Raw genomic sequence first — 26861 nt, forward strand, 5'->3', positions numbered from 1 at the left:
CGGGTATTTGCGGTTATAAAGTCGTTATTTTCGGGTAAAAACGGGTCTGCACAGCAGAAATAGCCTAGTGCAAATCTTACCTTTTTGATGAGCCTGCCCGAGACATACACGGCTTTAACCAGCACTGGGTATAACATATAAACAACTTCCTGAATCCTATCCAAGTTCCCCCATAGAAATACATTGAAATCTCCACTATAGCAGAATCACACGCACTCGCACAACACTGACAGCGAGTCAGCGGCGGCCGCATGGTCCAAGTGCCTGCCCAATTTGAGGCTTTTTTATTCCCCGTGGCCGGCGGCCCAAAACGGTTCGCGGCCCCCCGTGGGCCGCTCCGCGGCCCACCGGGGACGTGTCCCCGGGGACCCCCGTGGTTCCTACGGCCCTGAGATGGGGCACTGTACGACGTGGCCAAATTACATTTGGGGGGGTCCTTTCGCATGCAAAAGTTTGAGAACCCCCTTTATCACGGGTTCTCAGAGTGGGGTGTCCGTCCGTCCGGGGGACCCTCGCTGTAATAGAGTGTCTTCTAGGTGAAAAAGCATGCCACTGATTGAGAACATTATTTCCACCTGTGCTGATTAGCAAGATCCCTGCAGCCTGTTTGTAGCCTCTGAGTGTGCTGTGTGTGTTCAGTTCTGCTTTGAGAGTCACCAAGTAAAGACCATGTGTTTGAATGCTCTCCAAGTGTGTTTATTAGAGTCCCAGAATATTACAGTGGCGACGAGGATGTTTTTGAACGTCTCTGCGACGTGAAGGACTTGTTTAAATCCTGTACACTGGTCGTATAAAGGACATTGTTTTTTTGTTAAGGAACCTGCAGGACCCAAAATGGACAAAAATGGACACGGGTCAAATGGAAACCGAATGGAGGTTCCCACTCTGTTCCATTCGTTATATACGGACAGTTATGGGGGTCTTTGAAAAGAAAAGAAAAGTTTGAGAAGCACTGATCCTATAGTGGGAGGAAACGGGAGAGGAAATGTGGCGGGAGGGAAAAAGAGAAAGAAAGAGGTTAGAGAGAGAGAGAGAGAGAGAGAGAGGGGGGAAACGTTGTGGGGTTGCCGAGGCGACCGTCCGGCAGAAAAATAAACAGTGCATGTGTTGTGTGTGTGCGCTGCTCGCTCGCTCGGTCACCCTCCACATGCACTGGCAGGCCCTGTGTTGTGGTATGCATGTGTCTGCGTGCGTGCGTGTGTGTGTGTGTGTGTGTGTGCGTGCGTGCGTGCGTGTAATGAGGTGGCGTGTACACTACAGTTACATTTCTATTGTGATTTATACATGGAATATATACGTTCAAAACAGCTTTTCTGCATGTTGTGTGCATGCGTGCGCGTCTATGCTTTCATGCATCTGTGTACTGTACATGCATATTGCATACACATACTACTTTACTTCTACAGCATGCTTATGTTACATCACCGTTTCCATGTTGGCCTACAGTATGTGACTGTGTGTGGTTGTGTGTGTGCATGTCTGTATGTGTACTGTGTGCGTGTCTGTAACTCTGTATGTGTGTGTGTGTGTGTGTGTGTGTATGTCTGTGCGTGTCTGTATGTGTGTGTGCGTGTACGTGTACGTGTGTTCCCGCACATGCTATCCTGCACATGTGTGTAAGTGATTGAGCGGACAGACAGCGAGTGGCACATTAAAGGGGTATAGCAGGCAGCGGCGGCGCTCGGCAGTGGTCAGTCTTTGTGCAGAGGGGGTTCCACACTGAGCTGGCCTCGAGGAAACGCTGGACACTCCCCAGACCATACAACAGGAAGCTGTGTGTGTGCGTGTGTGTGTGTGTGTGTATGTGCAAGCCCAAGTCTGTCCATGTGTATGACGCACATGCACACAGTAACGTCTGGACTGTTAGTGTTAATTAACTTTGAGAGTCCATTTTTACAGTCTCTCAGGAGTCTCGAGTAATCCTCAGAATGTTGCCGTGCGTGCGTGCGTGCGTGCGTGCGTGCGTGCGAGGCAAACTGGCTGTTAAACACAAACACAGACATTGCAGTGTCCGGTGTGGGTTAACTCTTTGCTTTCACTCTCTCTCTCTCTCTCTCACTCTCTCTCTCTCTCTCTCTCTCTCTCTCTCTCTCTCTCTCTCTGTCTCATGTCTCCCCCTTACTATATTGTGGTTTGTTGTCTTTCACCACCATCGTTTTCCCCGGCTTGCATTCGTCACATTTGTCCTGTTCTCTCTCTCTCTCTCTCTCTCTCTCTCTCTCTCTCTCTCTCTCTCTCTCTCTCTCTCTCTCTCTCTCTCTCTCTCTCTTCCACCAGGGTTCAGAGGCAGTGGAGGACTGCGTCCAGGGGGCGCTCTCATCTCTCTATCCTCCTTTTGAGAGCACGGCTCCGCCTCTCCTTTCTCAGGTATGTCACATATACACACGCACGCACGGACACACACACACACACACACACACACACACACACAAAAATGTCTTGTTTGGGTGCTCGGATGGTGCAGGGGAAAGGTTCCTGCTAGCTCTGCTCCAGAGCGCCAGCAAGTTCACTAACACACCATTGGCATTTTCTATCGACCAGATCTGCAGGTGGCACACTCGAGTCAATCAAATGTTTCGGCAAGTAGCAAAATAGTTTTGTCTTTGACACTATAAGCACCGCTCCTGGCCGAGCTTTAAGCGAGAACAGCGCTTGTCCCCGACAATCACAGCATGGATCAGGGAGGATGATCACTATAGCCACTGATACAGCTTAGTCTGCTCAGTGGGGGTGCGGCCGATATTGGCACAGGGGGAAGGTGATCACTGGCAGACTGAAAAATAAAATAAAAGTTTAGTCATTTCAACACAACAGATGCCCATGGATTATTCAGAATAAAGACGCTAGAGTGCCCAGTTGATTTGGCCGATTTATTTTCCAATTAAAAAAATTCCCAAAGACGTCCCCCCACTCCCAGACGTCTTGGGCACCACAGGGGGTGACACAATGTGTTAAATGATGTCCCCTTTTGAAATTCCGTCATGATATGGCAGCCAAGTCCATGGACTTTTAATGTTTGTTCAGAGCACTTTTAACAAAAAAAATGTCTATGGACTTTTTATGTCCATGTTGTTTAGGGCACTAAATGACACGAGTGAGAACAGCATGTGGCTTATGTAAATAAATACCTCTTTTGACTGGTTTTAGTTTTATACAATAACACACTGCATTCATGTCTCGTAACGCATATATTGTAGACTTAGATAGCATTGTAGACAGACTTATAGCTCGTTACGTAGACAGCACTAGAATTGCATTTCATGTAGTCATAGCACTTCATAGTACACATGTATATTGTATAATATATAATATAGTATAGTATGTATAGTTGACATAGATACTCCACTGTTACGTTCTTAGTTTATACATGATTCATGATAACTACTTTTTATATATGTGATGTATGCCATGCTTTTTGTTTTTGCTTAAATGTAAGTCGCTCTGGATCAAGAGCGTCTGCTAAATGCCTAAATTGTAAATTGTAAATTGTTATAGTGGCAGTGAATCTGCATTCCGCAATGAATAAATGCCCTGCCACAGCGCGCACCCCTCGCTTCACACAAGTGTGATTTTTGGATAGTGGGTGTGACTATGTTGATTGATGATCTGTTCCGATGCTGTAGTAAGTAGTCATCCTAATCCGTCCTCTCCTGTGTGTGTGTGTGTGTGTGTGTGTGTGTGTGTGTGTGTGTGTGTGTGTGTGTGTGTGTGTGTGTCTGTCTGTTTGCGTGATGTTTGTTCCAGGTCTTCTCGGTCTTGGAGTCCACTTATCAGCACGACAGCCTCCGGTATCTCCTCGACTATTTCGTTCCGGCCAAACATCTCCTCCACAAGCTCCAGCAGCATGCCTGTGTGAGTTCCACATTCCAAGCACTCTGGATCAGAACACACGCAATCAAATCACACACACGCACGCACGCACGCACGCAAAGAATCACAATCACTTTATTTGGCACGTGTGAAATGGATGAACGTTTAAAGGATTCTTCAACCACTTATTTTATACTTTATCGTGCGACGGTGAACATATCCGATCTACAAACTCACAATGTGTTGTATCAGGACAGGAGGTTGTAGATGTTAGAGTTAGACGTTAGCCATCGTTTTTTTCTTTTTTTCGTTCGAAAATGGCTTGTTTCCCCTGACCGCACACACACTGATGCACACACACTGATGCTATGCATTTTAAATGCATGCATTGTTTTTTAGAGCATTTTTGAATAGATATACTACTGTATGCTTCTGGTGGTTAAAGACGTGGTGACAAATAAAAAGTCACACTTTTAGAGCATATCTGTGGTCATAATATATGGACATTCAAAATAGGATAATATAACGCACATCGTCCAGTCTTGGTGCTGAGCCAAACTGTTAAACTAACAGATAATGTAGACAAAAGCGAGGGCTCGCAACTCACTTTGTAAGGTTACTTTGATTCACAATTTACAATTTAACAGACGCTCTTGATCCAGAGCGACTTACATTTAAGCAAAAACAAAAGCATGTCATACATGCTGATGTGTCAGTAGCACCGAAGAGCCGACTTTAGGACGGTACCCCCCCCCCCCCCCCCCCCCCCCCCCCCCCCCGAACCTCAAATGACGTCACATTGTAGGCTCTACAGAGCCGAACCGACTTTTATTCGGCTCTAAAATATGAATCGCGCCTTAGTGACATCGGCGCAGAGATGTACGAACAACCGTTGTTTCGCTGTACTAAATCCTCAGTGTTCATTTATCCATTTGTCATTTGCGTTCTATAACTCGAAAGAGTGTACAGAATGTAACCCAATGGACTCACTTACATTTGTACATGCTCAGAGTTAAATTAACATTGAGTAATTTGCTGTGTAATGACAGTGATAAATCATGAAATTTACTTGGCCGAAAAAAATTGATGCACGTGGCCAAGTGGTTGGCCCAGTGCTTAGCCTTTAGAGAGAGACCGTCTTGTAGTCAAAAGGTCACAGTTTTGTCACAATGCAAGACACTCCATCTCTACTATAGCTACATAATACTGCACATTAGAGGGCAGCACGGGTCCACCCCCCGGACCCCAATACCCCAGATCCCACCCGAGAATCGGGTGCAAAATATTGACGTGCCGTCTGGGAACGGGTCGGTTCCATTTCAAAGCTGCGGATCTCGTTTCGGGCATCTGAAATGCAGAATACCCGAAATAACCGTGAGGATCCGAGATTTATAAATTAAACCCTTCAACTTTAAAAATAGGTTTCAAAAATAGACATGCGTGCGTTGTAATTATATTACATTCTAAAGTCCATATTGTCTGTTGAACGGAGTCAACGAGGGCTGGGTCTCGTCATGCACCTCGACATGAGCGAGAGCGCTCTCTCTCTCTCTTTCGCTTGCACACACACACACACACACACACACACACACACACACCCCCCCCCCCACACACACACACACACATGGCTATATTAATGCAATCATGGCAGCCCCCTTCAGCGAGCGAGGTGAAACGCAAAGCAACAAGCAATGTGGGACTGGGACTAACCTCGCATCACCAGGCTTTCCACCTCGGAGGAAAAGTGTGGGACAGTTTTGTTGTGATTGTCAACAGCTCTGGTAAGAATGTCGGTGCGCAAAAATGCACTATAGCCTATGCAAGTTTGCAACCCTCCTCCTCCTCCTTGGCGCTGTCTGGAGAGGCGGTGGGGTGCACGTTGCTCATAGAGAGCAGTCTCATGTCATGTTAAAGCATATAATATTGCAGAGAACACACTATGGGTTCCGGATCTCGGATCGGATCAGCGCACGTTTTGGTCAAAACAGTCAAATCCTTCTCGGCTCCGTTTCGGACCCGGATCCAAAACTTTCGGGTCCGGCTTCCGGGGCCGGGTGCGGCCAATTAGAATGTTTCTCGGATCCGGATCGGTTCGGTTCTGATATCAACCGGGTCCGTTTCGGACCGGGTCCAATTCCGTGGACCCGTGCTGCCCTCTACTGCACATGTCCTGGTGTGATGTCTCTGAAAAACACACCAAATCCCGGTTTCCTTTATAGGCTGGCCTCGCCTGAATTAATTCTCAGCCGACTAAACCACTTAAACCGCAGCAATCCGTATTGTGAGGAGATCTATCACCTATGCCATCTCATTTCTAAATTTGACGAAGAACCGTGCAGCACTAGTTGGCTGTCCAATGGCATTGAGTTACTCTTGAGTTTTTGCTATCGTCATTTTTCGACCGCGGTCGACATCATGGTTTTCACAATGCCACGCCAGACCTCCCAGTCCATCATTGCCATCCCCAGTCCCTGCTTACTTGCATGATGTGTCCCCTATAGCGATGACATCAGGGAACGACAGTTTTCTACCTCTGGTCTGCTTTGAGACAGGACTCCAGAGAAGAAGGTTAAGATATAACCTCATTGTCAGCTCTGTAGCAGTGGCCGGAAAACTGTGTTCTTCTGGATCGGACTAGTGAAGAAACACGGGGGAAGGTTGCCGTATATTAGATCAGTCGATGGGGGGCTCTTCCGAGAGAGATTCTGCGCTCTCATTAGAAGGCGGGTGTAAGTGCCATCCTGTACCGTTTCTCTAATGTCTTTGAAAGTGTCCATGTCTTGGAGTCATAGAGTAGAGAGTAGAGTAGAGTAAGAGAGAGTAGACAAGAGAGAGACTTTAACCCATTCTGACCTGAGATCAGATTCTAGAAATGTCTATTACATCCTGACAGTTTCATTATGAATCCATTCTGACCTGAGATCAGATTCTAAAAGTGTCTTCGATTTTTCAAAAATAGCAGACCTACAAGCTCGTATCGCGCCACTCGGTGGCACGATATGAGCTTGTAGATCTATCTAATATCATTTGTTTGTTTATTTTTATTTTTTTACTCACATGTTAGACAGCCTCCACACGGATCCGCGCTTTTTTGTCCTTTTTCTGCTCCAAATGAGACAATCTGGGTTCTTTAGGATCTTATAAAACCTCAAAACAAGCTACGCTAACGCTGATCAGAGCCATAGTGTAAGACAGAGTTACGACATTGAGGGGGCAGAAAACAGCCCGGTCACGTGGTCCATGTACTCGCGCGAGCCCATATAGACTCCACTGCATTCCGTAAACTTCCAGTTGTCCCTTTTTAAAGGGACAAACCAATAGAAGTCTATGTAGAAGAGCCGCCATTGGACTGGCCCCGTGATGTGAACGGAGTTGTCGTAACTCTGTCTTATACTCTTATGGCTCTGGCGCTGATGTTACCACTGGGCACTGCTGCCCCTCCATGCCTAATAAAAGGGAATTTAAGCACGCAGGCCTTCCTCAGCGATTCAAACTCAGTCAGTTTGCAACGCTGAGGAAGGCCTGCGTGGCGAAATGCGTTCGTTTCTCTAGGTGGACTGCTGCTGATTTGTGTTTTCAATGAAATATAGAAACTCAAACTTTATACGAGAGAGTGCGGATATTCCCCTTTTTCCATTGAATCCAATCGGCTACAGAGACTATCAACTTGACTCCCTGAGTAGAGCGCGCCTTCACCTCTAACGGTTCTGTTGTTCTAGATATACTGTAGAAACACAGGTTTTTCAGAAAGCCGTCGTGTTTTAGAAGACTTTTATTTTTTAAATTTCGACATCAGGCCTAAGGGCCGATTCATACTCCTATTTTAGAGCCGAATAAAAGTCGGTTCGTCTCTGTAGAGCCTACAATGTGACGTCATTTGAGGTTCAGGGGGGCGGGTACCATCCTAAAGTCGGCTCTTCGGTGCTACTGAAAATTTCTGATGAGCCGAAATCTTTTCGGCATTACAGCGCCGAAACAGCGGTAAAATAGGAGTATGAATCGGCCCTAAATGGGTTAATAAAGGATCCCCATTGGAGATGCATGAATGAGCCTCTAGTCTTCTTAGCGACATGTTCTGAGGCTCTGAGCTTCTCGATCTGCTGCCTTTTGATTTGAATCCTTGAATTAATTTGAACCCTGAAAGGTAACGGGCCGGCGTCTCACAAATATGTGAATGCAGCACCGTTCTTTATCGCACAAAAACAAAAGAAATCACTGTCCTAAAATGTAGTAATTCAAACCTGTGGGAGTGTTTTCATAAAATATTATGGGGAATAAATTATGTGAGGGAATGAGCCTGTGGATTTGTTGGTAAATAATGGCTGTTTTTCCATGCACGTGTGCATGCATGCTTGTGAAGGGAACATACACAATATGAGACCTGGATGTAAGCGTTTTACATTTTTAACTGCATGTCTGAAAAGCCCAAAAACTGCCGATCCACAAGCTCATAACGTGTCACGGTGCCACGCGATGTGAGCACAAACACCAAAACTAGGAGGACCGGAAAAACGGTCTTCACAATGTCTATTTTAGATTTTCTGCTATACTTGTGGGGACATTTGGTCCACACAAGTATAGCCACACACACACACACACACACACACACACCAGAGGCATTGCATTGGGGCAAACTGTGTTTCATTGTTGCTGAGTGAGGCTGCCGTGGACGAGAGTTGATACTGTGAGTCATGACAATAATTCCTTCCATATGTGTATGTGTGACTGCTGTGCAGAGAGAGAGAGAGAGAGAGAGAAGGAGCGGGGAGAGGAGGAGTAAAAAGAGAGAGAGGTAGCGGGCGGGCGTTGGGAAGAGGGGGAGAAAGAAAGAGAGAGAGAGAGAGAGAAGGGGTGGGCGTGGGAGAATGATCGTGGCTTTCATTCTGTGTGTGCGTGTGTGTGTGTGTGTGTGTGTGTGTGTGTGTGTGTGTCTGTGTCTGTGTCTGTGTCTGTGTGTGTGTGTGTGTGTGTCAGAAAAAGAAGAGAGGCCTCAAGTTCCAGACTATAGTGGACCAATTGAGAAATGTTAGAGAAGCGGAGGTGGGGTTGGGTGTGTGAGGGAGGAACACTGGGGGACATTGAAAGGCAGACAGGCAGGCGTGGGCGGGGGGGCAGTGTTGGTCTTGACAACACATTTAGATTTAGTTGCAGTCATTTGAATACAATTCCATTCAGTATTAGTTTCAGATTTTAGTCACCTGAAAGGTTTTAGTTTTAGTCTAGTTTTTAGTTTAATATCATGTGATTTTAGTTGACTAAACTCTACAGTTTATTTTGTCGACGAATATGTATTTTGGCGGTGCCTTGATGGCCTAATGCAGAGCGCAACACCCGAGCGCAACCAAAATGCACCACATCCAGTTGTATATACTGGATCTCTTCTCCACTACTCCCTAACATTTTAGTGTCGTTTCTATTTGTTGACGAAACTGTCAATGTATTTAGTCAAAAAATTTCTTCTACATCCTGACAGTTTTCATTCTGACCTGAGATCAGATTCTAAAAATGTCTTCTACATCCTGACAGTTTTCCATTCTGACCCGAGATCAGATTCTAAAAATGTCTTCTATGTCAGTCGCTCTTCGATTTTTCAAAAATAGCAGACCTACAAGCTCGTAGCGCGCCACTCGGTGGCGCGCTATGAGCTTGTATAGATCTGCTATTTTTCAATAGCTAAAGCACGACATGATGCTAACACCAAAATGGGTTAACAATGTCAAAATGCCACAGAGTGCATCGCAGCACGACTGCAGTCTCACTGGTTATCGACATGGGGTTTGGGGGACCCCCCTCCTTGACGGGGCCGGCCCACAGCAAAATGATTTGACGGTGAACAACCAAAAGTGGACCCTTGCGGATCTGTATAACTCTGAAAAAGAACAATTTGGACATGTATGACTATACACTAGCTTCACAGAAACTGAACACATCCTTCATGGGTCCATTTTTGTTTTGAACTCTGAGATCAATCGACACTGAGGATTTATACTGTGCTGATATCAGACGAAACAATAAGAACAGGCGGAGAAAGTGGCCGATTAGGGGCTAATGAGGGGAAGACATTGAAACAGCAAAGAGAGAGAGAGAGAGAAAGAAAGAAAGAAAGAGAGAGTGCAGGGAGTGATGAAAAAGGGAGGCTGAGCTAGGAATATAATCTGATCATGTCTCGTGAGTCTGGAGGGCACGCACGGGGAGGGGGGTTTGAGACGCGGAGAGGAGAGGAGAGGCCCCTCCGCGTCAGCCCAGTGACTCTTCTGTGGCTGCATGCGAACAGCTGAGACACAGCAGCAATGGTGGCGTAGTAGAGTGTTTTAGTTGTCTTTACACCCAGGGGGACAGGGAGAAGCTTGCTGCTTTGATGCAGGACAGGAGTATCAGGACCGCTTAAGGTGGGTGTAGCTTATGGATCAATCTTTGTTTGTTTGTTTGTTTGATCGTTTTATGTACAGTGTAGGTCAGCTAACGCTATTCCGTTGTGTGACCAATAGCTGCTCTAATACCAGCTTGCGGTGCGTCATGAACACAAAGCGAGGCATTAAACGAGCTCGTAGATCTTTATTTTCACTGTTTCAAACCTTTTGGCCAATTTGGCACAGACCTGCTAAAGTGGCCCTCACTTCTACCTCCTAACCTGGATTTAACGGTTCTTTTATGACACTTGGAGGAACGTCTCTGTACTGTACTGTACTGTATGTGTACTGTACGTATGGATGTTGTGTTCGGGGCGAACCGGTATTCACACAGCGTTACAGCAGAGCGGTGTGAAGGGGACCGTGCATGAGTTGTGTTTGTCCGTATAAGCCAGCCAGGGGCCAGGTTTGTTTTTTCGGTGGCCGGCCGGGCCGGGCCGCTCTGACAGCTCGACGTACTTTCTTTCTACACGTTTCCAGTGTGACTCACTCAGCATGGCTATTCTGCGGTTTTGATCTGCTGTCCTCGCGCTCTGTCATGCTAGCTAAGCAGTTTGACACTGACACAGAGAGAGAGAAAGAAAGAAACATTGTATAACTCACTGTAGCGTGAGTCATATGTCTATGACTTTATTTCCACTTGTGTGGCAGGCAGGCAGGCAGACAGTCAGGCAGGCAGGCATACCCACGTGAGTTTGTCTACCACTGAAGAGTTTTATTACTGTTAAGACTAGAGTGAGTCTAGCTGACTGTTTGTGATAATTGCTCTTCATTGCCTATGGGGGAACGGTTCAAACGGTCCATAAACGTGCTCAGCACTTTTAAACTTGGCCTCCACTATTTTGGGGAGAGATTTTCAAAACATTTCAAAATGTCCACACATTTTAAAATGAGCAGGTCTACAAGCTTGCGAGCATGGAGATACTGCGTGCCTTATGGGTTAAATGTGGATGCAGCGTAACAGCTATAGCTAAGTATTAGCTAGGGGCTACTGTAGCTACGGTCTGCATTCATATAACTATCAGTCTATAATTAGTTAACAGTGTCATTATTCATCTCTGTTTCTCAGTTGTATGACTAGTAGTCTTTCTGTTCCTCTGTTCCAATTCCTTCACCTGCTGAATGGATGAATGAATACTTCTTCAGCTGGGCCTTGACTCCTGAGAGAGAGGCTCTGTCAACAGTGAACAAATATGCTAACTGGTGAAATTGGGATGATTTGGGGAAAAGGAGAGCATGAATGAACAGAGGATGCACGTGTGTGTGCGCGTGTGTGTGCGTGCGTGCGTGTGTGTGTGTGTGTGTGTGTGTGTGTGTGTGTGTGCATGCGCACGTGTGTGCGCGTGTGTGTGTGTGTGTGTGTGTGTGTGTGTGTGTGTGTGCGAGCGTGCGTGTGTGTGTGTGTGTGCGCTCGTGCATTTGTGTGTGTGTCCTGCCTGCCTAAACTGTGATGACATCTGTGTCTCACAAATGAACTTTTAACTAGTGGGGGTTGTTGGGCTATTACAGGCTTCTAAAAGAAAATGTGTGTCGAGCTCCTATTAAATAACCCCCGGTGTCCCTATTTTGGGCATGCCATTACAGTTGAAAAGTCTCAAAAATAGCCTAGGTCTATATGCGTAATTTATATTCATTGTGGTGCGGGCAAAAATAGCAACACTCTCCATATGCATCACTGTTGTACAACAACCTATCAGGCTTATAAGGCCCTTACACACACGGGGTGTTCTTTTTCAACTGGAATATTATATGGTGAGCAATATATGTTTGTTCGGTATGACGTCGATTTTTCACTGCAAGTATTGGCATCAACCAGACCTTCATAAGTTCATGTAGGCCTACTTAAACACGCAGAAGATTTTGCACTATAGGGATGACTTTTTGTCCGATATCCGATTTTCCCATATCGTACAACTCTTAATTTTCAATTCCCATATAACCAATTCCGATACATGGCTGGGTTTGTTTTCTTCCACTAAGGCTAATGTCAGGTATAAGAACATCATCACATTATCTCCTCGTCGTAGAATTCGAATCCTGTCGATACTGTGTATCAGTGGCATATCCAGGAATTACGTTTTGGGCAGGCAAGATATGTGTTAATTATTGTCATCTCCCCCCTGCGCACAATCGTAGCACTAAAGGTTTTCAAAGAGATATACCTGCCAGACAGTAGGATACAAAGAGATATACCTGCCAGACAGTAGGATACAAAGAGATATACCTGCCAGACAGTAGGATACAAAGAGATATACCTGCCAGACAGTAGGATACAAAGGCTGAAAGGCATGCATTTACATTCCAATGGGTGATTGAGGGTTGCGCTCTACCGCAACGGCCAATCAGCTGTCCACTAATAGTTCTCAGGTCTTGTTTTTGTCCTCTTTTTTGTTCTCATTGTATGGATTTTGGCCAGGCAGAAAATGGATTTGGACAGGCAGGCGGACGCCTGCCCTCGCCTTATTGTAGATACGCCTCTGCTGTGTATCGGCCAATAATAATATCAGCTCCCCGACATTATCGGACATCTCTTGGACACAACATTTACATTTCTGACAGGTGAAGGACAACTTTCTTTTTAATATATTTTTTATCCCACGATTTTGTAACCCATTTTTCACCCATGTCAATCATCTAATGTGATCCTGGGCTCTACACACCCTCCACCAACCTAGTCCCCATATATGGGGGACAAGGGGAGAGCAACTGACTTGAACTCATGCTTCCTTCATGCCTGAGTGTCCAAGTTGCTCCTTTACACCTGACAGGGGGGAGTTTCCCTGGTTGGACGTAGCGCGTGGAAGGAACACGTTATTCCAACCAGTTCCTTTCCCCTCCATCAGGCGCCCCGGCTGGCTAGGGGGAGGCAGTTTAGTGACAGACAACAATCTTTTATTTATAATGAATTATTTACCATCCCTATCCTTCTCTGTCTTCCATTCTACCCTCTCTCTCTCTCTCTGTCTCTCTCAGTCTCAGTACCTGGGCTGCCTGTTCCTCCACTCCGGCTGGCCCCTGTGTCTGGGCGAGAAGGTGGTGGTGCAGCTCTCCACGCTGGACTGGCGGCTCCTGCGAGCCACAGACTTCTACCTGCAGGTGGTGCCCTTCTCCACGCGCTGCCCCCGGCTGGCCCTGAAGTGCCTGGCCCCGGGGGGCCGCACCGTCCAGGAGATCCTGGTGCCCGAGTCACAGCACCCCCTGGTGTTCACCACCGAGTGGCTGCACAGCGTCAACAAGGAGCGCGGGCACAAGAGAGAGGGTGAGGGAGGACTTTCATTTTCATTAATCCCGGATTAATGAAAGTTGCACCACTCACTTCACACGGGTGTGATTTTTGAGTGGTGCAACCACTCCTACAACCAGCTTACAACCTGCGTACCTACCTACCTACCTACCAATGTGTATCTGAGTATATGACTTATTGGTACCAGTAGGGGGCGCCAGAAACAGAGAGGGATAGTGCTGTGCCTGCTGCCTGCTAGAGAGAGAGAGAGAGAGAGGGAGAGAGAGAGAGGTGGGGGGGAGGGGGGAATTGCACCACTCAGTTCACACGGGTGTGATTTTTTTTAAATGTTTGTTTTTGTGGCTTTGGCCTTTTTTAATATTTTTTCATAGAGGGATAGATAGTAGGCTGGCAGGAAATGGGGGAGACTCTTATATTCATTATTCACACTTTTATTCAGCCTTGTAGGCAACGTATACATTTAGTGCGAGTGTATGATATGAAAAACTAAATCAACTATCAAAATATCTTTCACCAAATGTTATATTGAAAATAGCACGTCTCCCAGTTGAGGTTTTAAACAGGCTGTTTTTGCTATAATAAAAGGTATGCGTGTGACATCATCATCAAACCCAGACATACTGCAGGAACGCCTGCTGAGTGGCAAAAAACTATACTTTCTGGCCTTGACAGCCCATACATCCAAACAGAAAAGTCCTGTCTGATTGCATTAAACGACATTAAACAATGTTAAACTCACTTTGCCACTCGATTTGACATTCACTTTATGCATGCATGCTCTATTATGAAAAATGTTGAAGTGTAAAATTATGCTTATTTCAGCCTGAAATGATTACCGGGTAAAACCTGGAAAAGACACTTATCAGCCATATCACAACATTACGACATCCAAAATCCCAGATGGTATCTAGTCTCATATCGTCTTCATTCCAGTTAAAAAACAGCAAAAGTAGAAGATCAAACAAGCTCAAAGCACGTTGTTTAATGCCACGTTTCGAGGCTTGCATGTCTGCTACTTTTTATGCTTTTGAAAGAGCTTTGTGGCGAATGGAGATGGGAGTCCTATAGTATGCTGAAAAAATGTATTCTCTCTCTATTCCTCACACCTTTTATCTTTTGTCATCTTCCCCCCCCGTGTCGCCCAGTCGGAGGAGGCCTGGACACCTGCCTGGTCAGCACGTGCGACGGCATCGCCCGCCTCCCCTGGAAGGAGGTGGTCTACCCCAAGTTCATCCACGACCCCACGGCCGCACCGGACGAGCTGTCGATGTCCGCCGACGGCGAGGGGGGCGTGGTGCAGGGGGGGTCGCCCAGCCGCCTGCCCAGCGAGGGGGGCGGCAGCAGCCTGGGGGTGGGCTGGGGCACCGGCGGCTCGTCCTCCGGGGAACTGGACTCCTCCTGGTCCTGGGACGACGAGGAGGACGACGATGAGGACGTCCGGCCGGAAGACTCCTCGCGGCGGAGGCGCAGCGAGGACGGCCTGGGGCGCATGGGGAGGCCGTCCGTGTCGTCGTGCCACCACCACCACCACCACCACAACACGGGGACGGACGGGGGGAACTACGTGGAGCTCCTGGAGCCGCGGGGGGGTCCCGACGGAGGGGCCGACCCCCGGCGGGAGAGGTACCTGGAGATGCACGGCATCTGCAAGACCAAGACGCTGCCGCTGCTGTGCCGCCACCGGAGCAAGGCCGTCAAGCTGAGGCATCAACGGGGCAAGGCCTGGGGCTACGGGAGGCTACTGGACGGCACGGGAGGCTGTCGCGCGACGGCCGTCGTCCCGGGGGGCGCCAAGAGAGACGCCGTGGCGCCCTCTTCCGGGCCCCCCCCGCCACCGAGGGTCTCCACGGCCTCGAGGAATACGAGCAGGTCGTGTTCCTCGTCTCTCCACGACTCCGACGAGGGCAGTAAAACGGGCGGAGGAGGAGGAGGAGGCCCGGAAGGCCTTTATTTCGAAGGTCCCTCCAAGGAGAGGAGACCCGGGGTGGGCCGGGAGAGGGACTGCGGCGGCGGCAGCAGCGCGCCCACGCTGCCGTGCAGGGACGGTCGCCGCGGAAGCGCCGACAGCCTGGTGGCCCGCAATAAAGCACGCGTGGAGGGCCAATCGGATCACAGCTCCCAGTCCGACTCGGTGTTCGAGGACGCCGATAAACCACTGAACGGAGGAGACAGCGATGCCACTACGCCCATTTTAGAACAGCCAGAATGTGGACTAAATGCCGGGGGAGCGTTTGTCGTCGGAGCGCCGGGAAGTGAAGGGAATACCGACGTCCCGTTGGTCACTGGATCTACCGCGCGGGAGTCTCAGTGCGGTAGCGAAGGGGAGTCGGGTACTAACCCCGCGGAACCTTCTGGACCGGGTGGTGCCGGTTCGGACTCGAAAGACACCTCACTGGAGGAGAAGGTCGAAGGAAAGTCGGAAGAGCGAGTGTGTCCGAAAGGAAAGGAGGTCAAAACGGCAGGATGCAGAGCGCCGAGGTACGCACGCACGGCGCACACACAGCGCACGCACGCACGCACGCACGCACGCACACACACACAATCCATTTAGAAGTTTTGTATGGAATGTGGTGTAACGCTGCTATGTAAAATTGATCGGCGTTGCACATTACTCACATGTGGTCACTCAGAAGAAGATAGCGCAAAGCAACTGTAACTGAAAAGGGGGGAAACCCCTTTTTTTTTTATACAGTGCAAAGACAAATGTGAAACTAATGTAATTTCTTCCTTTCCATTTACTGTACGCCTATAACAAATGGGCACGGTGCACGACATATGGCTGTGCATTATGGTCTTGATTGAGTGCATTTCTCCCACTCGTTTACACACACACACTAACAATTAAGTTGCCTGTTTGTTCGGCCTCGTGCGGCTAAAATGCATACATTGGACTTCCACAAAACTTCAGACAATATGTTTCCCAAAAAGTGCACTTTATTGTGCTCTAAATTTGACAAAACCCGCAAAACGCTAACAGCCCGGAGAAATTACCACTAGCCTTGGCTTATATACTAGCCAGTTAGTATTGTGTTACCTTTGATCAAATCACTTTTTTATAGCGGCGCAGTCATCTCAATGCAACATCTGCACTGTGTTATGCACTATATTGGAACACTAAATAAGCCATCACGGGGCGGAATCGGAGGTGACACAAAGTTGGCTTGTTAACATTTCTGGGAAACGGCGAGGAAAAATGTATATACGCTACTAAATCAAAGCAGAAGTCAGTTGGGCTTGTTAATAAGGTCCAGTGGTGGAAAGTACCTGTCAATGTTTCAATCATTTAAACCAGGGGTCTTCTACGTTTTTCAGGGCCAAGGACCTCTTAGCTGAGAGAGACATGAAGCAGGGACCCCCCCCCCCCCACTAGGCTTATATTGGATTCATGTTAAATGTGTGTTTTCAGACATTTAACTTTGTAAACTTGACCTTTGCCTCGGTACATGCTCTGCTGTTTTCTTTCCTCTACACCAAACCTCTTTGCTATTGAAATCTGCTACTTTCGGTTAATGTTCCCCCCCAGAATACGGATGTGTAAAGTCCCTTTCACACAAAAGATTTGGCGATTTACTTTGTTTATTTGCAAATTGCTTACTGAATAATATTTAGAGCAGGGGTGCCCAAAAGGTAGTTCGCGATCTACCAGTAGATCACAAAGGCTGTGCAGGTAAATCACATGACATGTATGAAAAAAAAATATATATTGTTTTTTATAAGATATTTTTTTGCGGCTTACGCCTTTTTATTGATTTTTGAAGGGACAGACAGTAGGCTGACAGGAAACGGGAGAGAGATGGGGGGATGACATGCAGTAAAGGCCGTGTCGGGTCCGGGAGTCGAACCCGCGGCACACTGCGACTGGATTACCAGTCCGGTGCCCAGACCGTTACGCTACGGCCTGGGCCGAAAAATATAATTTAAAGATGGAGTGCCACCATTTTTTTCCACCCTAAAACATGATCATCAGGTATTATTACAATATAAGGGGGAAGAACTTTTTCCAAAAAGTGTACAGTATTTGTTAAAATCATGCTTTTATGTGGACACGCCCACCAGTTCATTAAGTATGCCTGGTCTGCCTGGTGGGTGGTGATGGGTGGTGATCCACCTGAACTGAAGCCGCACCCACAGCTGTAGTTGTATGATAAAGGGGGAGGGGTTAGGGGAGGGGCTGATAGTGTGATGTCACTATATTACTGTTTACTTCATTGGACCGTTTGACTGTCAAGGGTTCAGCCTCCAGGAAGAAACCCTAAATACAAAGTCAATACACCATATGCACATCAAAACAACTCCAGGGTGTCTAATGAAGTACTGTCACCTCATAGAAACATGACAAACTGGAAAAATACACAAATTGTGGCACTCCATCTTTAATAGAAAAACTATATTGTTTGGGGGCATCTGACACTTGAAATAAGGTGACTTGATTGATTGACATCAAAAAGGGCCTGTCAGTTCAATCCCACAATGCAATACTACACAAACATCAGTAGCATTAAAAAGTTATATAAAAAACTACCAATTGTATTTTCCCCCTCGATTTCCTATTCCAAAGCCCTGTAACTATTTTCAGCAATGCGAATTGGTGGGTATACTGTAGATCTTGTTGAGCTGGTCATTGTGAAAGTAGCTCTCAAGTCCAAAAAGTGTGGGCACCCCTGATTTAGAGTATTGCTTGTAGTCCTGGTATGTACTATGTACTGTATGTACATTGTGTGCTTCTTCCACCACTGGTTAAAGCTTGGTCAAACATTTGCGTCAGAATAGAGAGCCTCTGAACGTAAGCCAATCTGTCTGATAATGCGTCCGCTTTCTGACCATTTCCCATAATATCGTCCGGATGCCGTGAGCCGGTGGGCAGTGCCAACAACGTGCCGTTTTTTTCCGGATGTGCAGTTTGTTTGACTAGCACTATTTTTAGAATTGAGGAATGCGCGCAGCAGTGCACCCGACTTCATGATAACATACTGTACACGTGGAATATATTAACACAAAAAACATTATGTATGCGCACAGCGACACGAAAACATCATGAGAGTGCACCTTGACGAGCGTGACAATATCACGTTATGAATAGAATTAAGATATTTGTTGACTCTTTTGAAAGCTTCCCCAGAAAACACTGATAGAATCTGCAGCATTCAACACCACAAAAGGCTTTTTCAGGCTTTTTTATTTATTTGTCAACATAATTATTATAAAATAAAATATCTGCTAAAAAACGATTTGATACCGATATTGCATTTTAATGCCAATATCGGCCAATACCGATGTGATGACCCATTAATTTCCCATCTCTATACCATAGTATTGTATTTACCTCTCCACAGACAAAACAACGGAGGCATTTCAAGTTAAACCTAACAGCTTTGAGTGATTACAGGTTTGGCTATAATGACTTTTAGATGTTTTTAATACCAAATTGACCAAATTGGCATATATTCCGTAAGAAAGAGGCAAACATTGTGAATATAGCTTATATGCAAGCTCACCACAGCTCGCAGTGTGAGGTGTTGTGAGCATGTAGTTTGACATGCCCTATTTTCACCAGTGCCCTTATCCCTAAACTTTTCCCTTATCCCTAAACCTTTCCCTTATCCCTAAACCTTTCCCTTATCCCTAAACCTTTCCCTTATCCCTAAACCTTTCCCTTATCCCTAAACTTTTCCCTTATCCCTAAACTTCTTTGCCTTTTTTACTGTTTTCTAAAAACTAAATTGAATAGATCAACTAGCCGATATGCACGCTAACAATGTGTTGATGTAGATTGGCTAGTTGAACAATTTATTTATGTTTTTCAAAAAAAAAAGGCAAATAAGTTTAGGGATAAGGGGTAAGGCACTGCCAAAAATAGGGACCTTATTATGTAATGCCTACAATTCCAAGTGCTTGTCAGGGTGGGGGGTCCCCAGTTCAAATAGGATTATTGGGGGGGGGTCCCCAGTTCAAATATGATTATTTTGGGGGTCTCCAGTTAAAATAGGATTATGGGGGGGGGGGGGGGGGGGTCCCCAGTTAAAATATGATTATTTGGGGGGTCTCCAGTTAAAATAGGATTATTTTGGGGTTCTCCAGTTAAAATAGGATTATTTTGGGGTTCTCCAGTTAAAATAGGATTATTTTGGGGTTCTCCAGTTAAAATAGGATTATTTTGGGGTTCTCCAGTTAAAATAGGAATAGGATTATTTTGGAGGGGGTCCCCAGTTCAAATAGGATTATTGGGGGGGGGGGGGGGGGGTCCCCAGATCAAATAGGATTATTTTGGGGTTCTCCAATTAAAATAGGGTTATTTTGGAGGGGGTCGCGACCTGACAGGTTTGTGAACCCTTGCTCTAACGGCCACCTGGTGTGTTGCAGGAGGAAGAGGAAGGGGAGGGGAGGAGCCAAAGGGAGGGCCAGGTCCGGTGGTCGTCATGGCAACAACCAGAAAGCTTCCAAACCACAGGCCAATAAGGCTGCCCGCTCCTCGGCCGCCACGCTGCCAATCACAGAGGACGACCAATCAGAATGCACACGGCAGCACACAGCGGGCGGGTCCAACGACGAAGAGAACGCTACGACGTCTAAGGAGGGAGCAGAGGACAGTCAGCCTTCAGGTTTGATTCATAGTATTTATAGTTGATTTATAGTTTACAGTTTTTTTTTATAAGAACACCCAATACCAGAGATGTCCCGATCACGTTTCCTTTTCTCCCGATCCGATTCCGATCATTAGATTTTTCCCGATCCAATATTTATATTTTTATAGAACACTTATGTTAAGCCTTATGTTACAAAAAAAATATCGAAAAGTCTGAGATCTTTTTGTGCACAGCTGCATTCTGGGACCTCACCATTAGCAATTAGAAACGGGTAGATTCATTGGTACTCCTGAGGGGGACAGAGTGTGTCTAGTGTGTGATTTGAAAGATTTTTTTTTTTTTTTGTTTGTTTTACTTCCCATTATATGAAGAATTAAGACAAAATGACAGCCATCTGTGTTAAGCCTTCTGGTTCGAGGACTACGAAAAACTGGAATTTTGCTTTAGGAAAGGTATTTTTGCTTTTGCAGACTTTTTATGCAAAGCATGGGAAAAAAGGCAGAATGTTTTGTTTGTGTAAAAAAACTGTTTATTGTACAGTTATGCAATAGTGAAGCAATGATTTGTATGGTGTGTCCTATAAGTCCATGTGGGCTGGGCGCCTTGGGTGCATGACACAAAAATAAAGAATCAATCTATCTATCTATCTATCTATCTATCTATCTATCTATCTATCTATCTATCTATCTATCTATCTATCTATCTATCTATCTATCTATCTATCTATCTATCTATCTATCTATCTATCTATCTATCTATCTATCTATGCCATATATCACAATAGTACAATATCCAAAATCACAGACGATATCAAGTCTAATATCACAATATGGATATTGATACTAGGGATGTCCCGATCAAGTTTCTTTTGCTCCCGATCCGATTCCGATCGTTCGGGGAATCGGGACAACGCTACGGCCAATACTACTGCTTTCGTTCATCATACAATAAGAATCTTAAGTTATGAGCTTTGGTCTCGTGTGTTGTTTTTTCCTTTATCCTCTTAGCGATCATTCTATTGTATGCTTTTTTAAATTATTATATTTTTTGTAATCTTCTAAGACTTTTAAGTCTTACTTTATACTTTGACGTACAGTACAACGGTGTCACACAATAATACAAAATATTTTGCAGATTTACAAGCTCACAATATGTCGCATCGCAGCCCCATTGTGAGCTTATGTGGATCTGCTATTTTTATTTTTGAAATTAATTGAATTAAAAAAAAAATGCCGGCCTGGGCCGTGTCTCAGCGGTCCAGGCACCTTGGCTGGTAATCCAGTCTGGCAGTGTGGCCGCGGGTTCGACTCCCGATCCCGACGGCCTTTACTGCATGTCTTCCCCCCATCTCTCTCCCCATTTACTGTCAGCCTACTGTTTGTCCCTCCATAAAATATATAAAATAAAGGCGAAAGCCACAAAAAAAAATTGCCAGCTCAGCTGCTTGAAAATCTGGACAACATGTTGATCTACCTCTAGTAGTGACCATAGTGAAAGCCCTGCAGGCTGCCTCTAGGCTGCCTCTAAGCCAGTGGGAGACTTACCCATAAAACCCATACTCTGAGCCGTGAGCTGAGGCACACGATGATGATGATTATCATCATCATCATTTTTCGACCGCGGTCGAGATCGTGGATTTCACAACGCCACGCCAGACTTCATTGCCATCCCCAGTTCCTGCTTACTGATGCATAGCGATGACATCAGGGAACGACAGTTTTCTACCTCTGGTCTGCTTTGAGACAGGACTCCAGAGAAGAAGGTTAAGATATAACCTCATTGTCAGTTCTTTATAGCAGTGGCCGGCAAACTGTGTTCTTCTGGATCGGACTAGTGAAGAAACACGGGGGAAGGTTGACCGTATATTAGATTAGTCGATGGGTGGCTCTTCCGAGACAGATTGTGAGCTCTCATTAGAAGGCGTAAGTGTAAGTGCCATCCAGCCGTTTCTCTGATTATAGATGTCCATAAACGAGAGCTTGCTGCAGCTGGTTTTCGTTCAAATTGGGTTGTTTTTGTAGCATCTATTAACATTATTTCTTCGATTAACTACACCCCTAAATGTCCATGTGTGTCGCATTCTCACATTGTCTTTCTGCATCTTTCCTCAGAATGTTTACCTGACTCGCCTAGCCACTCCCCGCCAGACGCCTCTGGCGGAGAGGCGGAGTCACAGACGTGTTCCGACCAATCAAACGGCCTTTCGTCCAAAGAGCCTCCTCTGCTACGGGAGGTCGAAACGGCCCTTCTCCAATCAGGGAAGCTCAAGTTGACAGGTCAGTTTCACCGTGTTTGTGTCTTTAAAACACATTCCCTGCCGTAGACGAACTATACACTCGTCTTTTAAAATAGCACCATGGCTTGCCAAGGACGAGTATACTCGTCTTTTTAATGTTTTATATTGATTTAAGATAGGTCATATGAATAGCTCTGAGTTGCTATGCGAGAAAACAGGTAATGAACCGGAAACAAGATGACTGCGTTGTTTAAATTCTTTCAAATGCTTTTATCACGGATTCTGATTCTAATCAAAACAAACTTTATTCACGGCCGATAAATGTATGTTTGGGCTGAACACTGAGTCAGATTTTACATAGACGGTTTTCACTTCTGGTTCAGCTGTTGTGGATTTGTCTCCTTCAAAACAAAAGCTCAGAATGAAAGGATTGCGGCAGGGGCGAAATAATGAATTAATACCTTGCAGGGGAATTAAAGGCATACATAGTTACATACTGTAGTATATAACTTTGCCCTATATTTACACAAAAAAACTAAATATACCCATAATTTTCTGTATTTTCAGCGAAAGCTTTCCCCACAATAATAGAAAATACAATGAGTGACTCCACGCAACCATATGGAGTTGAAGTGGTTAAAGGGACACTTCACCCTTTTTGCAAAAATATATATGTTAATGACGTTTAGAAGCTTTAGATCACTTTCCTGGGGGTATTTATGTGTGTAATATGTGGTTTTAGTTATTTTAGATTGTAGCAGTGAGCCTGTTGTCTCTGATGTCATGGACACTGGGCTCACTACCTTCCTGGACTACAATTCCCATAATTCTTTGGTGCACTGCTCCTCCTTGTGGATAGGGGGAGAGCTGTCTTACTGAGACAACATGTAGTCCAGGAAGGAAGTGAGCCCAGTGTCCATGACATCAGAGACAACAGGCTCACTGCTACAATCTAAAATATCTAAAACCACATATTACACACATAAAGATCTCCAGGAAAGTGTTCTAAAGCTTCTAAACGTCATTAACATATATTTTTTTGCAAAAAGGGTGAAGTGTCCCTTTAAGTAGCTTTTCTGAACGCTTTTCTTTTCTTTGTGTGGCTAATGAAAATAAAAAATAAAATGGGCCGTATTTAGAACGATGTGCAGTCATAAATAATGCACATTATTTACTCACCAGGGGAAGTTACCAGGCAGGCAGGATTAATTTCTGTGTGAGAAGTTTAGAATCATCTGTGTCACAGTCAAGACGTTACTGGCACTGCATCATGCTGCATGTCTGCTGAGGCCGCAGGGGCGACTTCACTGGCTTGTGATGATGATGATGATGATGGTGTTGCTGCTTGCCGAAAGCGTATGCCATGGTTTCCTCTGCATTCCTCTCAGTTCCATTATGCTTTATGAAGAAGCGGGACGGGTATAGACGAGGCCATAATCTTTAATTCCTCGATTCCACGGATGAAACGTTACACCTCTCTGTATTTGAGCCTGGCCTTTGGCCACGGACTGGGGTGTATAGATCCTCATTTATGTAAATGACGCTTCCGTTGAAGTGGAGTGGACCCGCTTCTCTGGCACGTTTCATGACGTTTCATGACGTTTCAACACCATCTTGATGGCAGTGCAATTTTGCCACGATGACACGAGGCTTACCGCACCACTCCTCTTGCCTGGAGTCCTCCGTGTGATTGGTCAGTCAAAGATGTCCCGGTCCAAGTTCAAAACCTCTTTCAATAGTTTGGAAACTGCAGCTGGTTTTGCGGCGACGTCACGTTTGATATTCTTATGTTGTCACGTCTCGTCCTTCCCTCCGTGTCCACAGATTTCGCCTGTAAACTTGCCACTTCTGATTCAAGTTTGCTTATTTTCGTCTGCGCCAAAGTCATTTCGTCCGAACACGCCGACAGCCCCCGTTCCATGTCCGCCACAGTTTGTTTTCATCTCCTCCACATCAGAACGTATTGTCGCTGTATTTTTTGCCACTTCTGTCTTAAGTGAATTTAGCTCGGACCTGACACTGTCAAATTCCTTAGGCATCACAGCCGTTAATTCAGACCTGATTAAAGCGGCGATGTCCTTTTTTCAGCGAGGAGAGGATTTCAGCTTTCAGCAGTCCGGGAGTGGCTTTAGGCTTCGGTGTGAGTGCTGCTTTTGGCGTAACTATAAACTTCCGTAGATTATATTCCATATAGTAGCCAGGCCAGGGTTCAACTAATATAACTTGAAGATAACAGGTTTGGTGATATTTTACGGTCTTTTTTTATGGGTGAGTTGTGTTCAAAAATAACTTTTTAACCTGACTTTAGCGGAGCTCATCAAACACGCAACATACTCCACGCTTGATCGTTTAGCGCCTCTCTGCTTTTCTTTTCTGTGTATGTGGACTGTGGAGGGGAGAAGTGGTCGACATTATTTTCTCTTTGCCTAGAATGATTTCCCCCATTATACTCCTGTCTTTGTTCAACTCTCTCTTCTTGTTTTCTGTCATGTTTCATTCCACTGTCTTTCTGTCTTTCAATCCTTCGCTCAGCAAGCTCCGGTTTCAGACGTTACTAAATGAGTATCGGAAGCATGCAGTGGCCGTGCCAGAAATGACATTTTTGGCCGCTGGGGCAGGGCATGTGAAGTTTGGAGGGGGCGTTTTTTAAAGTCTGGAGTTGTGCAACCAGAGAATCGACCGTTCTAATGCGTGAACATTTCATCCATGAATTCAGCTTACTGTCATATACATCTCTCTACTGTACCACACTGCTCTAAACATCATATGACATTTGTTGAGTTTCTTCTATTATTGAAGTGTATTAATTCACTCATGTTTACAGTTCTAGGTCTCTTCTAAATCTGTAAATGTCCAAAATACAGCTGAGTGATGTAGACAGAAATCGAATGGAAAATGCGTGACGAATATGCAACGTGTTGTGAGATTATAGATTGGGTATTTTCACTTTTGTTTAAATGTTTTTTAACCCATTTTGGGGGCGGGAACCCCTTTTGGTGTTAGCATTATGTTATGCTTTAGCTATTGAAAAATAGCAGATCTGCTATTTTTCAATTTTGTAGGTCTGCTATTTTTGAAAAATCGAAGAACGACTGACATAGAAACATAGCTTTTTCAGGAAACTGTCAGCGTGTAGAAGACATTTTTTGTATCTGATCCAACATCCCTCTGTCTGTCTGTCTGTCTGTCTGTCTGCCTGCCTGCCTGCCTGCCTGTCTGTCTGTCTGTCTCTGTCTGTCTGTCCTCCAGGTACGGTAGACAGGCTGGGACGGGCGCTGGTCGTCACAGACGCACATCTCCCTGAGGAGGGTTACTGCGAGGACGAGTTGGCCCGGGTGCTCGTCTGCTACCACGCCATCACCCGGTGAGTACCAGCGTCTCTGACCGCAGTGGGAGGGCATTGTGTTCACTACTGTACCTGTCCTTTGTGTTCACTGTACAGCATGTCTGTCTGTCTGTGAATAAAATAACTTGAGAATGAAACTTCATGGGAATGATCTGCAGACTTCAAAGCATACAGGGTTATTTAAAGGACCACTTCACCACTTTTCAACCTATCTTCATAATTATAATAGGTCCTCACTAATAATCATGAAAAAATGACTCGGTCTGTGTCTCATAGGAGGGCTGTGGGCAGTTCAGAAACCGTCTTCCAGTGACATCATCAATGGGGAATACAAGCTAATAAAAACTGCAGGCTTTCTAGTCCTGAAAAGTTGCAATGCGAAAATGGAAGCCATCGTTCTCTTGTTTAAAAAAGAATCTGCCTAATGATGATGTCACTGGAAGACGGTTTGCCCACAGCCCTATTATGAGACACAGACTGAGTAGAAAAAAATCGTGCCATTTTATCATGATTATTAGTGAGGACCTATTATATGAAGATAGGTTGAAAAGTGGTGAAGTGGTCCTTTAATCCATTACATTATAGCGCCCAGTCGATTTATATTATAAACACAGACCACTTTTACCGACGGACCGGATGTTGTTTTGAATGTGTGTGTAGCAGCTAACAATAGCCACGCCACTTCAAAGTCGATCGACAACAACGGGAGGTAAGGATAAATCTATCGCGACTAGAGACCGGACTGCGGAGGGCCGTCAAACACAGGATCTTTTTTCATAATTAGAAGGGATGATTTAGATCGCGAGTTATAAATGTTTTAATTTTTATTTTCGTCGGCTAAACAGGGGGAGGGAGTTTTTCGATTACGTCTCACTCTTACGCAACATCGAAGATTGCCCAACAGACGCTTCTAGGCTGTGGAGCGATGCGATCCGTTTTCATATCAATAAACTTCGTCTTTTGGACAATACTTCGTCCCGGGGCCCAGGCGGTGGCGTAACCGTCTGGGCATCCGACTGGTAATCCAGTCGCAGTGTGCCGCGGGTTCGACTCCCTAGCCCGACACGGCCTTTACTGCATGTCTTCCCCCATCTCTCTCCTGTTTCCTGTCAGCCTACTGTCTGTCCCTTCAAAGAACCAATAAAAGGCGTAAGCCGCAAAAAATATCTTTAAAAAATAAATAAAATACTTCGTCCCGGGCGTCGGGCGTCACTAATAGATAAGACGAAGA

General features: G+C 45.7%; 1 protein-coding gene across 1 annotated transcript in view; it reads left to right on the plus strand.

Moving 5' to 3' along the window:
- Positions 1–26861, plus strand: part of arhgef40 (Rho guanine nucleotide exchange factor (GEF) 40) — a 113907-nt gene that overhangs the window by 23778 nt on the left and 63268 nt on the right. Inside the window, exons 2-8 of the mRNA XM_083788741.1 lie at positions 2278–2367; positions 3745–3852; positions 13194–13479; positions 14610–15942; positions 19825–20063; positions 22160–22324; positions 25534–25648. Of these exons, the coding sequence (XP_083644867.1) occupies positions 2278–2367; positions 3745–3852; positions 13194–13479; positions 14610–15942; positions 19825–20063; positions 22160–22324; positions 25534–25648 (2336 nt within the window). The remainder of the gene's footprint in view (positions 1–2277; positions 2368–3744; positions 3853–13193; positions 13480–14609; positions 15943–19824; positions 20064–22159; positions 22325–25533; positions 25649–26861) is intronic.

This window comes from Protomyctophum parallelum (genome assembly GCF_964188405.1).
Source record: "Protomyctophum parallelum genome assembly, chromosome: 18".
Classification (NCBI taxonomy): domain Eukaryota; kingdom Metazoa; phylum Chordata; class Actinopteri; order Myctophiformes; family Myctophidae; genus Protomyctophum; species Protomyctophum parallelum.